The 16,974-nt window shown below is 39.4% G+C and overlaps 1 protein-coding gene across 2 annotated transcripts in view; it reads left to right on the top strand.

Moving 5' to 3' along the window:
- LOC140946111 (beta-hexosaminidase-like) overlaps positions 1-16,846 on the top strand; it is a 41,196-nt gene extending 24,350 nt beyond the window's left edge. For both annotated transcript variants that reach the window (XM_073395186.1, XM_073395185.1), the window contains 6 exons: positions 3,912-4,357; positions 5,170-5,904; positions 10,450-10,624; positions 10,870-11,122; positions 13,884-14,018; positions 15,197-16,846. In XM_073395186.1, the coding sequence (XP_073251287.1) occupies positions 3,912-4,357; positions 5,170-5,904; positions 10,450-10,624; positions 10,870-11,122; positions 13,884-14,018; positions 15,197-15,266 (1,814 nt within the window). In that variant the 3' untranslated portion in view covers positions 15,267-16,846. The remainder of the gene's footprint in view (positions 1-3,911; positions 4,358-5,169; positions 5,905-10,449; positions 10,625-10,869; positions 11,123-13,883; positions 14,019-15,196) is intronic.
- Positions 16,847-16,974: the final 128 nt, after the last annotated feature.

The raw sequence follows: 16,974 nt of genomic DNA, 5'->3' as shown, positions 1-16,974 counted from the left end.
GACATATTTTAAACCGAGCAAGTGATGGCCTCCAGAAAAGGTCACTAGGGGCAGTTAACAAGTAAGAAAAAACGAACCTACAGGAAAAGTGTTTTTGGCAACTTAATGAAAGATGACTAAATTTGAACGAATCTTGTTTGAAAATGTTTTCGAAATTATTCTCTTTTGAGGAACCGAACACCTCGGAAAAAAGTTTGAAAGACGTTTGTAAGTAAGATAAAGAGGAAAAGATGAAGCCGAGATGAAAAGTGGCGTTGGTGTCAAGTGCTACGAGGCAATTTCGAATTTAATATCCTATTATTGATGTATAAAAACCTAGTCTTCCAAGCATCGGCCTGCTCCCTCCCTGGACTGTCTGCAAGTAGTTAGCGCTAACCTCAAGTCCATTGATCATGCGAGGAACATTGTGGTATTTTTGACTCCAGTCTTAGTTTTGATAAACAGATCGAGCAAATACGTAAATCTACTTTTCACTCATTTAATTAGATTAATTTGGAGAATTAGAAAGTTTCTCAGTGTGGAAACCGCGAAGACTTTGGTGCACGCTTTTGTGACTTCTAAGTTAGATAACTGTAACGCACTCCTGTATAGCCTTCCTAAGTATAAAATCCAGCGCCTGCAATACGTGTTGAACTCTCTCGCAAGGCTGGTTACATTGTCTAGGAAGCTTGATCACATATCGCCGGTATTAATGGAGTTTCATTGGTTGCCAGTAGAGCAACGCGTAGAATTTAAGATCTTGTTATTTACATATGAAGTGGTGAATGGTATGGCACTGGTTTATCTCCAGGATCTATTAGACTTTTATAGACCTTGCCGTAGCCTGAGATCAGGAAACATGCAGCTTCTGAATACACAATCTTTTAATTTAAAATCGTATGGGTTCAGGGCATTTTCCTGAGAGAGATTGATTAAGATTTTATTTAAGTTATATTTAATTTTTTTAAGGCAATTTTTAATTATTTTATTAATGTGAAGCGCTTGTGGCCTTTTAAGGAATAAGTGCTATATAAATAGTTATTTTTATTATTGCTGTTATTAAAACAAATAGATTATTTTGCCATGTGTCGGTGTTCAGTCATAGACCACCAAAATTGTCAAAAACACCAGTGATACACTCGCTTGCGGCTCGTGTGTCCCCATTGGGTTAACGCCATATTCCGACGTCGCGTGCGATCTTTAGGTGAACCGACACACAACAAAATGGAATCTATTTGTTAAAAAGGCAACGAAATGAAGTTATGATTGTTCTCTGTCCCTTAAGCGCGATTTTGCAGCAAATGTCCCTGGAAGTGGACGTTTAAAATCTTCTATATTGTTATAACAAGCAGATCATAAAGGTCACGTCACAATGTACAAAACTTTGAAGTGAAACCACTTCTCTGTGAATCCCTCACTTTGTGTGATCGAAAAAGTGGTCATTGTTGGTAGATTTGTTAATTAGATTGTGGTTGAAACTTTACAGAACGCAGTATTCAGCTCTTCATTTCAGCCGAATTTGGTTGTAGTATTGAGGAAAAGTGCTGAAAATAATAGCCAAACAATCAATTTATTTACATCAATAAGTGGGATGGAGATCATCCGAGGGATCATCCGAGCCGGAGGCTCATGTATGAAACGTATGACAATAAAAACAGTTAATAATAATAATAATAATAATAATAATAATAATAATAATAATAATACAATACATTTCAATAAAAATAGGTTAAAAATGTCATAAACGTATAAAAACAAATACAAATTTATGTATCCGAGAATGTCATGTAAGAAATACTCAAGGCAAAACCCACCGCATCCCACTGAATTAAATAAAAGCTAAAAACCCATAAGAACCAGTTGATAAAAGGCAGTCTGTGACTGCATGTGGCTACTGTTTTAGTTTTGTAGAATATATTGTAGTAAAAAAGGAATGTTATTGTAGGAAACAATAGAAATTCAGACTGTTTATCCATAAGTATACTATCTTCGCCACGCGACTTCACCTTACCACAACATCATAAAGATGATTACGGGCATCTAGCGAAAAGTCTCTAATTTAATTCCTTTTCCATGAAACTTCCGCCGGCAAACGCGTTGTAAAGTTTACGGAGCCGTATATCCGTAGCCTGCATAACAGGCGCTTTATGAGCCAAGCGAGGCGAACGCCCCATTTTTTCTCCTCCCCTCGTCTCGCGCTTCGCACTCGTTTCCCGCTTCGCGCAAAATGCCGCGTTGCCTCGCTTGGCTCATAAAGCGCCCGTTATGCAGGCTACATAACCGCGCTATTGACAGTAAAAAAATCAATGCAAACGTATTTCATGGCTATGAAGAGATATCATATACCATACAAAGCCGATACGACTCGTCTGCCAAGTAGAACGCAAAACATATGTTTTCTTATCTCGATTTCCGCTCCTATTTTTGAAGCTTATCAGAGGTCAAAATCACATTCATTTTCGGCTCATACAGGTTCTTAAAGAATAGCATAGCATGACATTTTCTCACTTTCAGATTACTTTTTAGCCGGCTGGAATTTGTAGATCCCCCGCGATCTTGGGGAGTCGACGAGCAAATGCTCAACTTCTCGTCTGGACGAGTCAAAGATTCTTGAAATCCAGTCCCCAACTTAACCATCGTACTAATCTGAAAGATTCCTGCGTGTCTTAAATTTGGTAAGACCTCTAACCGTGCTGTAGAAAATTAAGTTAGGAATTAAAAGAAAAACAAAAAGCTAAGAAAAAGGGGGCGAATAAAAAAGAAAAAAAATTCACTGCAAGGGCTCGCACCCGGTACCGCACGGTCGCCAGCTACACGATCAAAGAACTGTGGGGTAGAAGCACATCGCAGGCGCATCACAACTGTTTTTATACAATGATGTTTCCCTTTTATTTAAAAGCTGTTGGTCCAAACCACTTCCATTCAGTTCTCTGCAAACTACTGGTACTTTTGCTGTCGAAATGCATCGCCAAAAGCATTTTTTAAACGCTTTTTAGGGCGGCCACAATCTCAACCGGACCAAGATAGTGGGCTTCCTGTGCAAGTTTACGGACTAACGGACTTAAACTTACAACACCATGACATAGTGGCTACCGCCTTCCCTTAAGGGAGGGAGTAACCACTAAAACCCTAAGATGAAATAATAATAATAATGATAATTATAACGATAAGTAAGTAAATAAGTCTAAGATATAGTAAAAACCCTAAATTACAAAAAAATTACATTTTAGAACTGGCCCTTAAGTTATAAGATTAAAAGTTCTTAATTTCTTCAGGGGAAATTCACTCAGCTCAGCCGATCTCTTAAGGTAAGAAGGAAGCTGATTCCAAAAATGCGAAGCCTCGTAATTGAAAGAATTGTGATGATATCGATTATTATAGGATGGTTGAGTGAGATTTTGTTCACTGTTCCTTAAATTTTATTGCAGTAGACTAGGCTCGAATAAATTAGAAATATATTAGTCAGGTCCATTTCCTTTTAAACATTTAAAAAGGAGGACAAGAGATTGATAATACCGTCTATGTTCTAGTGATTGCATGTTTACAGCAGACAATATGGAATCATAATCTAAGCTGTTCCGAAATTTAAGAGGGCTTTTAAAGCATAATAGTTTGCAGATTCAAGTTTCTTGTTCAGCGTTTTGTTAATCCCTAATAGTAATGGACTGCAATATTCAAGGTGTGGAAGTATATAAACCTTGCACAGCATAAGTGTAGAAAGGGCGCACTATAAGCAATAAATGTTGTTGTTAAATAAAAAAATATATAAATAAGTGAGATGTTAGCAGGCACCAGCTTTCTAAGTCGTCTCAGAGCTCCAACCTTCCTTAAAACAGTTGATAGGTGGTCTTTAAAGGATAAGTTACCGTCTTTAGGAGTGTTTTATTGCACATGCACGCTTTTAACAGTTGCTGTGTCGTGTTCCCTTATAGGACGCTTAAAAAAGAATTTTGGATTAATTCTGTGTACTAGAAATACCACCAAACCTCACAAGATTATTAAGCTTTTACTGACAAGACGGAACAGCACCCAGGAGTGGTCAGCCATCACTCGTGAGTCGTACCATCTTCAAGTAGATGACGGCAAACAAACAATAACCATAACTGGTCAGCAGCCTGTTGGTGTGTTCTATGGTGTCCAGACTCTTCTCGCCATCATTGAAGGTACGTGCGAGGTTGCTCGAATGTCAGTCAAAGACTCCCCTCGTTTTTCGTACCGAGGGTTGATGATCGACGTTGGACGTAATTTCATGCCCAAAAAAGACATTCTGAAACTTCTGGATGCTATGGCGATGTTCAAGATGAACAAGCTTCATTTCCATCTTACGGAGAATGAAGGATGGAGATTGGAAATACCAGGAATCAAAGAGTTGACTGAGGTTTGTGCATCGTTTGTGCATTGAGTTGGAGAAGGGAGAAGGGTGTTTAATGCTTTTCCTAGCCTTTAAAGTCCTTCCTAACTAATTATTGTTCAGATGATTCAAAGTCAGTCAAGCTCGCCTAACACATTTTCTCAATTAAAACCGGGCCGTGAATAAAATGTCAGGTCTAAATATTAGTCACTGCAAATAAGCTGGGCAGACATTGTTTTTGTTGTATAACAAGTCAAGAAAATGAAATAAAACCTCTTTCTTAAAGAATATAGGATGCCCAAATAAACAGTGGATTCAAACAAACACCGACCACCCATTCAATATTGACATTTACTCAGGATGAAAATGCGGTATAAGGCTCCAAGGAGCTGAAGAATCCCTTTCTGGTTCGCTTGACTTCTTGCTACAGAACAATCCCAGGTAGAAAAAAATTGGGATCAATTTAGGTTCCTGGGAAACTGCCCACCTACCCCTTCCCTAAGCTAACATTAACACTTAACTTCTCCCTTAGGGCAAAATGATGGCTTGGGGGAGGGGTAGGTGGGCAGTTCCCCAGAAACCTAAATTGATCCAAAAATTGTTTGCAAGCTAAGCTACATGTGCTTCGAAACTCAATCTTCCCCTCACTTAACACAGGCAAATAGAATTCAACAATTTTGCACAAGTTAATGTATTCAAACCTTTGCTCGTTTTCCTAAAAAAAATCATTATTTTCCTAAACCATTGTTGGTTATTTCAGGGAACTGGAGACACGAAATTAAAATACTTCATGCAAACGTATGCTGCTCCTTCCACCTAATTTGTTGTTTCCAAACCAGGTCGGAGCCAAAAGATGTCATGACTTACAGGAAAAAGACTGCATTTTATCTCTTCTTGGCTCAGGCCCCGACGCCAACACTTCGGGTACAGGGCACTACTCTACTGAGGACTACAGGGAAATATTACGCCATGCAAAAGAACGTCACATTCAAGTGATTCCAGAGTTTGACTTTCCAGGACACAGTCATGCAGCTATTAAAAGCATGATAGCTCGCCACGATCGACTGCTAAAAGAAGGAAAGGAAAAAGAAGCACGAAAGTTTCTTCTGAGCGACTTCGACGATAAATCTCGCTATTTTTCCGTTCAACACTTTACGGATGGAGTCACAAATCCATGTATTCCCTCGACCTACAGATTTCTAGATCATGTGATATCTGCTTTGGTGCGAATGCATAGTGATATACAGCCACTGACTGTTTATCATTTTGGAGGAGATGAAGTTGCATGGGGTGTTTGGAGAAACTCTCCCGCATGCGGTCGATTCGCAAATGCGTCTAGCAAAAGTGAGGAGGAGATCAGAAAAGAGTTAATGGCTTACTTTATAAGTAAAGTTTCGCATATTACTCAAAGCCATAGCCTGAATTTAGGAGGCTGGGGTGACTCGTTCTTTGGCGGTAGCAACGGTGTTCTAACAGACAGAAGCACTTTTAAAAACAAAGAAGTTTATTCTTATTACTGGAGCATGAGTGATGACACTAAAAGACTCGAAAGTACGCTTCGTGGAGGATATAAGGTGACCATGCATTGTATGTTATGCCCAATATCGTAAATCCTCTATTAAGCCCCCCTTTTCAGAGGAGGAAAGTTAATAAGCCTCCCCTCCCCTCCCTTCCATCCTTATTATTCGCAAACAATTAACATGTACTGATTAGTTATGGTATATTCAGGCTGGAAATTCATATTGTTTTTGGTCTTCGGCCGCATGACCTCCAAGTTCTTAACTTTTTCAACTTTATGCTCTAGTTCTCTATGGAGAATTGTTACCATTTCCTTATTGTTAGAAAAAGCAGTATAGCGCCCGGTAACCTCAAGTCCGCCCTCGAGAAACCTTGCTGCCGTTGATGCGTTTCGCTAAATTAAATAAGCCCCCCCCCCCCGCCCCTCAAAAATGCTTGAAAGAATAAGCCCCCCGGGGGGCTTAATACACTATTTACGGTACTTTTCAAACTAAAAAACCGTGTTATTCAAGCACTATTTTTCTGGAACGGGTCTGTCCATGAATTCTATCGCCCTAAAGCGATAGAATTCTGTCTCTCCTTTAGGCAACAAGAACGCTCTTAGTAGCATTGAGTCTCGCTTGCTTGGAGATAAATTTTATTGTCACCTGGTGCTGTTATGCTACCTCTCGTTTGGAATACAAAACCAGTGTTATATGTCATAATGTAACTCACAACTTAAAATTTGCAAGGCGAGACAAACCGCACATCTTAGCTTCACACCGATGTCAAGCATTTGAAAACCTTCTGCATATTGATATTGCTCCAGTACATGAGGAGAACTCACTCAGGGGTTTTACACTCAAAAAATTGAAAGATGATTTTTATCAGTATAAATATATTTAGCCTCTATGTAGCGGATAAGATACGGCTCGGTGCAGTTTTTGTTCAGCACAAGAAAAATGTGTAAGTTTAGCGGAACCTTATACAACAGACAGATAATTCAGTTTCCGCGTATTCCTGTTGAATTTGTTGTCAAAATTGCGTGACAGTTATTACATTTCTCATGGCTTCTTAGTATCTGCTTTTAATATCTTCGTACAGTTGATGTTTACGCGATCTCAGAGTACAATGTTTAGAACTGTAGTCGGCATGCATTTTATCACAGTATCACTGGGATGAAGCGTTTCATTTTCCAGGAATCTTTCACTTTCTTGTCAAAACAATCACTGACTTAGGCTCGGAATAATTTCCTTAAATTTAATGCTTTAATGCTCGGTACAACAAGCGGGGTTATGTTTTGTGAACTTATCTTCAGTCTGCGGCCCACATCACCACGAATTTATTTTATTTTCAAGTTTTTTTTAACCGATCCTCGATCCGTCGATCTTCCATCCTCCATTCTCTATCCTCGCTCCTGGTTTTCCAGTAAACCCCGAATTTTTCGCTCATTAAGATTGATCTTTTTTTCGACCACTAAAGTAATTAATTGTGAAAGCAGTCAACGCTTTCACAATTAAGTAGTGGACCGACCCGTTCCAGAAAAGCTCGTTATGGGATTTCTATTCTATGGACATGAAGTGCCGCAGGAGAGTGCGTGATAGTCGAGTAACACATCCATGACACGTACGTAACGTCAGAAGCGTAGTTGAAGTTGTAACCAGTAGTACTCGAAGGTTTAATCATTGATATCTCAAGTATTTATCAAGTGCAACGCGACTTCACATCTCAACAGCTGCGAAAATCTATCAATTAAGTACGTACAACAAAGTGAATCTATTTAACCGAAAGCCAAAACCCAAAACTCGAAAACGAAGCACCCTAGATCGAAAACGAAGACCCCTAAATCTCGAAAACGAAGCACCCAAATCTCGAAAACGAAGCACCTGAATCAGGTGGAGGCAAGGATGCGTCCGCACCTCCAAAACTCCACAAAATCCATCTCCAGTTTATAAGAGCCTGCCAACTGTTTAGCTGAATTTTTCTAGATAGGATATACTGTATTAATTTTATTATTGGTCTCGCTATACTTGATACATCTTACCTTAATATGCATTTTTTCGGTACACATACATGTTTATGTAGACTTCAAAACTGTCCGTTAGCAGATTTTGGCGTATTAAAGTACGCGTGAGCAGTAACACAAAAGGTCTAAAACGAGGCTGAAAACGGAGTGTGAGGCTCGCGCGTATTACTCTCACGCCACGCTTTACCGACTTCTTTACTGATTTTGAGAAAAAAACCGATTGTTTTGCAGTCTAACATATTCGATATCTATGACGCTGCGTGATCAGATCAGATCAGATCCAGGCAGAATTTGTTCTAGGGTAATAGCCTGGGACCAGGCTCTATGGTGGGGAATAGGAGAATTTTAAAATAAAAGGAGTGAATAAAAAAAGGGAGAGTTAAGCTATTGAGAAGGCGGCCGGTGGGGCGAAGCCTGGAGATATGCTTTTTATGCCACCGATCCACCCTTAACTATACACTAATTTGCAAATGGCCTTTAACGAGGAATGGAATGAAAAACGCTCATCATTTTGTACGGGGATACTTGATGTAATTCCCGATCCCATGCACACAAGAATCAGTACAACTGTACTACCGACATTCCGCATCTTTATTCTTGGCAAAATGGAACTGGAAGCTCCCTATTTCTGAAGCCTACCACAGACGCTAAAAGCTGTGCATAATTTTCCTTTCTTGACCCTTTAAACAGCAGTAACAAAAACAGTAACAGCAAGTAGCAGCACACAAAATCACAGTCACGTGGTGGTTAATGTGTTATTCAAAGTTGATTGACGTCATCATATTCAAATATACAAAAAATGAATGCGGTCACCCCGCACAAACAAAACTGTAACTGTAACAAGGACAATGTTTTTCGATTGTTTAGACCTAAAAAGTCACGTATCCTGTAGGAGCTTTAACTACTTGTAAGTAACCATTCTTCAATTGGCTCTCGGCTTTCCTGGTTCTTTCACCTTTAAGTGGGGTGGTGATACAATGAGTGCAATTTTTGAAAAACGCTACTGAAGTAAAGACAAACACGCGTGACAATGATCTAAATCTGGTTTCAGTAGTCCATAACTTATCTACACATGTTTTCTAACAATGGTATTCTGCTGTATATTGGGTAGCTACAGAATATTAGAAACCTTTAGATTCGAGGACGAGGACGACTACGAGTACGAGATTTGACTTGAAGTCAAAATATAGACTCTCCGGAAAGCTAAGCTTCATTATACCAGTTTTCCCCAGTGCAGGAGGTTACGCCCCCTCCCGATCGCAAAATTATCAAACTTTTAACATTTGTTCTCTTGTTTTCGCCGCTTCGATATTATCGTTAAGACTCGTAATAACGACGGCTACCACGTTTTCCCGCCAAAATGACGCTGGTTCGCGCGCGAGCACCACTTAGTACTAAGAAAATCTCGTACTCGTCTTAGAATCTAAAGCTCTCTATCATCGACTCAAGCCTGCGAATTTAACTGACTTTTACTGGAAATACAGTAACATTCTAGAAATAGTTTGGGCGTTCTCGGTTTTCTGATCACGTCCAAAACATGGCCTCCCACCGGGCCTCCCACGAAGCGGCGGAAATGCATTTACAACTTGAGTAGAATTGAACTGCATTCGATTCGTTATCGTGCTTGATTCCTGCTGTATTAGCATTGGTCTCGTGTTTATAAAGGATAGACCGGTGTCGAGTTTTTGGGTGCTTCGTTTTCGATCTAGGTTGCTTCGTTTTCGAGGTTTCGGTGCTTCGTTTTCGATGTGGGGTGCTTCGTTTTCGAGATTTAGGGTGCTTCGTGCTTCGGTCTTCGTTTTCGAAACTACCGCACCGTATGCATCGTATGAATCGCCGCTCGGTGTTTGGAGAAATCCAGTATACAAAACCTCGTGAGCATTTCTACCCGCTAAATGAGCTATTACAGTTAATTCTAGTTCGGGCTTTAACGTGAAGTAGCTACATCATTGGAGTAATTTTGATCTTCCAAAGCTTATGCCAGTAGAACGCATTTCCTTTATGCTTTCATCATGTTTGTCTCTCACTAATACACGCCAGAATACACGCCGATAAGTTACTCATTACCGCTCAACCAATCAGGAATTTGCAGACGCCAGCGTCCGCATAAATGAACAAAAGGAGGTTCTTAGAGCAGGTGTTTCTTCCCCTTTTCTCCCCAATTCCCTCCCGTTTTCCCTTCCTCCCCATCCCCTACCCTTACCCAGGCTAAAACATCCCATTCACAATGGTTGTTTGGATCACACAGTCATTACGTTACATTCCCGTTAGGCAATATGCAACGTTCAGAAAGCTTCGCATTCCGAATGTGCTGTCCTTCGGGCGACGTTCATTACCACTTAGCCTTGGATATTATTTTAGCAGCTTTATAAAACGATTGCGTGACGGATTGATCGATCGAGTTCATATTTGTTTTAAAAGAAAGCAAAGCCGATTCGCGCTATCACTGTGCAACTGTAAAATTTAACTGCTGTCCTCTGCTATCAAGGTCACAAATAACTCCTGTGGAGACGCCCTGTGCGAATATACACAATGAATGCTTCCTGTTAATTCCGTTGCATAATATCATTTGTCTGTTATCATTTGATGTTTTCAGGTTATTTTAACCCCTCCTGACTGCCTGTACCTTGACCACCCTCAAGAAGAGGACTTTGAAGATCGAGGCAACTATTGGGCGGCTAATTTCACTGACACCCAGAAAGTTTTTGAATATTCACCAAAAGAACACATTGACACAAACAACATTAGAAACGGTGTGGAAAATCTCCTCGGTAGGTTGTTTTGCACAGTGTTTTACCTTCATACTCTGTGCACTGCACTGAGGAGCCGGATCCGAAAACCCATCTTTGTCTACACTTGAAACTGTCAAATTTAATTGAATAAATTCAGTTACATCAATTGTTCCATACACTAGAATATCTTAACAGATATTGATTTTTTCTTCTGTGCACAAAACACCGAGAGGATATGTTAAATCCTGATTTCATGCCAGTCGTTTTTGCTTATTAATTTACAGGAATTGAAGGGTCGTTTTGGACTGAGACAGTACGCACCGCTGACCAAATGTACAAAATGCTATTTCCGCGACTCCTGGCCGTAGCAGAACGTGCATGGCACGAAGCTTCATGGGAAAATATCATGGACAAAAGGTTACGAGCGCGCGAAAGAACAAAGGATTGGGTTAAATTCGCTAACACTTTGGCTTACAAGGAACTGACTCAGTTAGATCAATTAGGAGTAGCGTATCACGTAAAACCTCCAGGGGCAAGGTTAGTTTTGGTTCACTCAACAAGATAACGTGCAATTATTCCATTAAAACATACCCTGTCGGTAGAAAAGTAAGAACAAAAATACAAACCTCCGAGTGACAATACGGTCATGTCAAGAAAAGAGATTAAGAGTTATGATATAAAAGGTGTTTCAAATATTTATTCCTCTGAATTTGAATGAAAAGTATTTTTAAACTAGGAATAAGTGAATCGCAGAACCTCGCTCTGCAAAGGCTAAAGGCTAGAAGAAGGAAGAACGGGAACCAATAGGAAAAAGAAAATATATGAAAAAAAATTAATAAACTAATAAAAAAAAACAACAATAAAAACAACCAAAAAAGAGCAAGTTTAAGAATGGAACTCAGCATATCCTGTATGTGTTGAAGGCCTAATTGCCCTCGTAGGAATTTCGCCCAGGAGGCGAAATCCCGAGGAGGCACTCTAGTAACTCGCGCGTACATTAAGGAAAGTACTTACAGTTGAAATATACAGTCAGTGTGCCAGAAAAAATCTCGACTTCTTTGAACAGGGGCCGCGAGGAATCGGTAGGTAATGATGACGTTTCCATTGTTTGCGCCCGCAAGTACGAAATGGTTAGGATGACGTAAAGACAGAAAAACCCGCAGGGACCGCTTAGGTAGATTTTGTGACATTTATTGTGCAGTCATACTTCGATACTCTTTTGCGTTACATGTTATTAGTGACATGCTGTAGAGCAATTGTTTTGAAAGTTATGGACCAAAAGACACTCGTTAAGCGCAGATGAAATTATAAGGTGCTTATAATTGTGTATATATAAACACTTGGAAAGTTTCCCAGGCACGAGTTCACAAATCTTTGATTGGAAACCTTGCAAGACACTCTTTCTCTCTCTTTGACCGGAATAAGACTTAGCCCCAAACGAGCAAGACGAGAGAACAAAGACTAGCTTATCACTAGCAGAACGTTCAGAAAGATGGGCGATTACAGAAATTTGTCGACAATCGCATTCTGTGCTGACTCTTTCCCTGCTCACAGATGTCCTTCCGCTATAAAGTTTAAAATAAGACTAGAATGCGAGAGCGTGAACTGATCAAACGTCCTTTTAATTTCTAAGGCTTACTTTCCGGCAAATGAAATGAACTAAATGTAAAAAATGAAATGGAAATATCGAAAAATTAAACTACTAATTAAATCTTTTCTTATGGTTTAGTATAAACTATTCTCGAAACTGAGAATGTTTTGATCAAAGCTGTGTAAATCGAATCGAAACTGTGCATGGAACCTTGCGTTTATTTCCTGTATTTATCGCACCTATTGTATGGAATATGTGTGAAAATCTTCATTATGAATCGGTATAATTCAAAGAGCTACACAACGACAAAAGAAGACTATTGACCGACAATATACAGAGCGGGGGCAGCTGTAGTGTCAACTATTACTAGTTAAATCTTTTCTTATGGTTTAGAATAAACTGTTCTCGAAGCTGAGAATGTTTTGATCAAAGCTGTGTAAATCGAGCTGAAACCGTGCGTGGAACCTTGCATTTCCTGTATTTATCTCACCTATTGTATGGAATATGTGTGAAAATCTTCATCATGAATCGTTATATTTCAAAGAGCTACACAACGACCAAGAATACTATTGACCGAGAGTACACAGAACGGGGGCAGCTGTAGTGTCAACTATTACTAGTTGTTATACTACTACATGAAAAATTACTGCAATTTGATTGGCTTAGAGCAGTGGTATTTCAGCTTAATTTGAAATACCTACATGTGAAAATTACAAACCTTTTGCGGGTAGTAGTATAAACAAATAACAGCATTATTTGTACGTGATATTTGGCATAAATACAACTCGTGATATTTCAAAATTGTCTCAAATTTCACTCGCCTAACGGCTCGTGAAATTACGTAAAACAATTTTGAAATATCACTCGTGGTATTTATGCCAAATATCAATACAAATCATGCTATTACCTATACTAATAAACGGCCCTAAATGTAATAACATTTGACCTGCTTTAAATGTATTGACGTCATGCTAACGTCATCAATGACGGAAGTAACACTTCATTAACCAACTAACGGCCACGTGATCTATCCCGCCATCTGTCGCGAAAACCAGTCACCTCATTGTAAACCACATGACTAACTCATTATAACACCCACGTGACTGATGAAAGTCAATCACTTGGCTTCTTAGCTTTGGTCAATGTACTATCTATTATTTGCCCCTTTTTCTCTTTTTAGTAGAAATGAAAACGCGACGGCAGTGAAGACAGCGCGCGCGGATTAAGCACCCAAAGTTGCGTTTTGTCCTTTCAGTAATCCTTTGCCCAGATCTCACTGTCTCTAGTACCGTAAAAAGAGAGATCTTTGTTTTTCCTTGGCCATGGGAGATCTGGGTATAAGATTATCCTTTCCGCTCTCATATGCCATCGTGCTGTCATTTCTAAATCCGTCTATTAATTAGGGTGGATTCAAGGGAATGAGATTGTGAAGATGATGATGATGATGATGATGATGATGTCACACTTCATACGTAATATGCTAATGAATATACTTCAGATACCTAAACACTTCAAGGCAACATTTATAGGAGAGGAACGTTGCATGACAAGTTAAAAACGGTTGAGTAAGAGACTAGCCTCGAGACAGGATTCTCCGAACACCGCATAAGCCACGTTTGGACTAAAACAAACATATAATGAAGACCATTTGTTTTCCAAAAATCACTGAACTGTGCTCATAGTATCAACTTATGGTTTCTTTTGTAGAATAGTTGATGGAAAACTGCAAGTCAAAACTATACTTCCAGGACTAAAGGTTGAGTACTCAACAGATAATGGCCTGACGTGGAGCGATGTGACTGAGAAAACTAAAGTAGATGGTGTAGTTCTCTTAAGATCTAGGTATGTCCATGTAAACTGTCGATCGAATATACAGCTATAATTTTTGAATTTTCACTTATTGTAGCTGTGTTACAACTTTGATGTGAAAATAGGGGAAATCTTTGGGTTACTTCTCCAAGGTTTAAAATCAGTAAAGTTCGCCTGGTTTGAAAAAGGGAAAAAGTACAAGGGATAGAGTTCAAAAGCGTAAGGCACGTTTTGTCTAGTTTGTGGCCGTCTCAGTTCCAAGAAAAGTCGAGAGTGTTCATGAGGCAGATAAAGTAAAAGTTATGGGCAAAATTGAACCTGAGTGACTGTCTCAGACGGATTACTTGTCACTAGTTCAAGAAAATGCTCCATCCATGCTCTGCTCCATTAATAAGACTATCTTTGTATACTCCTATTGAGGCAAAATATAAGGTTCTTAGCAGTACCAGATAGAACAAAAAATCAACGAAAAAATATAGACTTGCCCAAGTGGCGACGCCCGCGCTGGCTGTTCTCGGTTATATACGTTCTGGAAATCCATCGAGGTTGGCCTCAGATCAGGCCCAGTTCTTAATCCCGCACTGGTTTTTTTTTTTCAGCAAAATATATACTTAAAAAAGGCTAATTGGTGTAAAAGCAAATTATTGGCTCTTTCGATTGATAGTTTAAATTTACGCGTAAGGCCATTGCAATTGCGAAATTGCTTTTCATACCTCATGACTGATCAGTATGACGAAGAGCATGGAAAAAGAGGAAGAAAGGAAGAGGGAGAGAGGAGGGTTTCTTCTCCCTCCCCGACCTAAGCCCCAACCCCTTCATTTTTTCCTGCTTACTATTCTTTGCGCCACCCGCACTATCTGAGCGGCTGGAGAAGTCTATTTTAGGGCTAAAAGACTCATCTTTGGCCGGAGGAAATAATGCCACCACTGTCTTATTCTCGGAAGCAGCGCTGGGATCACTGTCTGCAGCTCGTCTGTTGATTATTGACAGTTTTGATCAGATAATCGTTACCAAGACAACTCTATAGTTTGCTTTCATAGGAGAAACCAGACCCTGTTTTCGTTTTTGCCTTCAGGACCGGAATCTCATTTACCGAACGAAATGTTAATAGACCCTGATTTTGGGTTTTTCAGGATTTTTCTCAAAAGATTGAGACAAATATACCTTACCCAACTGACAGATTTTTAAAGTAACTTTCTATTCTCCTTCAGACCCAGAGGCAAGAAGCAGGTTAGCAGGACTGTGAGGTTTGAAGCCCCGGATCACCCTAAGAAACGATGATGACAGCGAATCACAGAGTGGAATCTCGTTAATTTATGTGGAATTGATAAATATGATACGATACACATTGAGAACGACAAAGCAAAGTCCATTTACAGCGCCTTTTTGGGTTCGGAATCCAGTACAAAAGAAACCATGCATTATATTTTGCTTGGTATCATAACCATTGTGTTCCAAGTTAGATTAGTACAATTTGTTAATAGTTAAAAGGCGCGCAGCTAGAAATTTTCAAGAGACAGCCAAAATGGAAGGGCTCCTCCAAACAGGAGCCAGCCCTTCGCCACGGAATCGAACCCTTCATTCCACTAAGTTATAATAATTTAGTAACACATTAACTAAATAGTATTAACAGTGGAAAAAAGACTATATACATGAGAAAGGAACCAATAACGCACTCAAACAACTCCTCACACATATTTACTCTACCACGATAAGGCGTCCGAGGGGAAGTGAAGACGAGGATGGTGGCGAGCTGATTGATGATAAATTGTGCTCGTAAAAGTAGCATAATATGCTACTAGCAGTGCTTGTATATGTTGTAGTTAATGTTTTATCTTCGGTAATTTCTGTTTACTTTTGATTTTGGGTATGGTAATGTATGCTAATTAATTTGAATCAAAAGAAAAAGAAAAATTACCTGAGATAAAAAAATAATTAGAAGATATCTTTCTAAATGCCAAAAATCTGACGCTAGTTTTTATAAATTGTGCTCAAATCAGATGATTTCTTTCGGCAAATCCTCTAGCAAGTTACATTTATGACTGTTGCTTCGGCGGTTTTTCTCCGGTTCTTGAAATAATAAGCGTTTCATTAGATATCCTAGAAGCGCTTAGTCAGGCATAATAACATACTAGGACTTCTACCTATATGAACCAAAAAGGATAACGTTTTTCTACGGGTCGAAATGCTAAACTTGTTGTATATCCTAGAAGCGACCAGGCATAATAATATGCCAGGACTTTTACCTGGATGAACCACAAAGGGTATAGAACAACTACCTAATTTTTTATTTACGGGTCGAAATGATAAACGTGTTATATATCCTAGAAGCGCTCGCGAAAAATAATATGCCAGGATTTCTGCGACTGATTTTGCAGTGCGCAAGAAGGGACAAACATGGGCATTTGCCCGACTTAAAAACAGATACAGTCGAACTTCCGTGTGCGACCACCTCTCGTAAGCGACCATTTCCCATAAGCGACCGGCAATCAAAAACACCAAAACTTTCCCAGTCAAAGCCTTACAGTTGGAACCTCTAGTAAACGATCACCTCCTGTAAGCGACCGCGACCAATATTTGGGGCTTACGGTTTAAAATGATTTTCTATTGTTTTAAACCTCTTGTAAGCGACCACTTGACGATTTGTACAGAATATACAGTGAAACCTATGCAGGAGAATGTCTGCGTTGTTTTGTGAGTCTTTTGGTTTTATTAAGTTTAATCAAAGAAAGCTTAAGCGATAATAGGGAGATCGCACTTTATACTCTTACGAACTATAAATTATAGGGCTAACCTGAAAGACATGTTGAATTTTGCGGCCATCCTGCAGAATATAATCTGGCTGCGTTTAGTGAGACAATTTCATCCAGATTTACTTGGTAAGTTTGTTTGCTAGAATCTTCAGACAAAGGATAGGGTATTCAAATTCGAATTGCTTGGCGATACTTTTAGAAGTTCTTAAGTCTACTTACCGATTACAACATGTTTT

This window comes from Porites lutea, chromosome 8 (assembly GCF_958299795.1).
Source record: "Porites lutea chromosome 8, jaPorLute2.1, whole genome shotgun sequence".
NCBI classification, from domain to species: domain Eukaryota; kingdom Metazoa; phylum Cnidaria; class Anthozoa; order Scleractinia; family Poritidae; genus Porites; species Porites lutea.
This window is presented reverse-complemented; position numbering and strand designations above follow the sequence as displayed.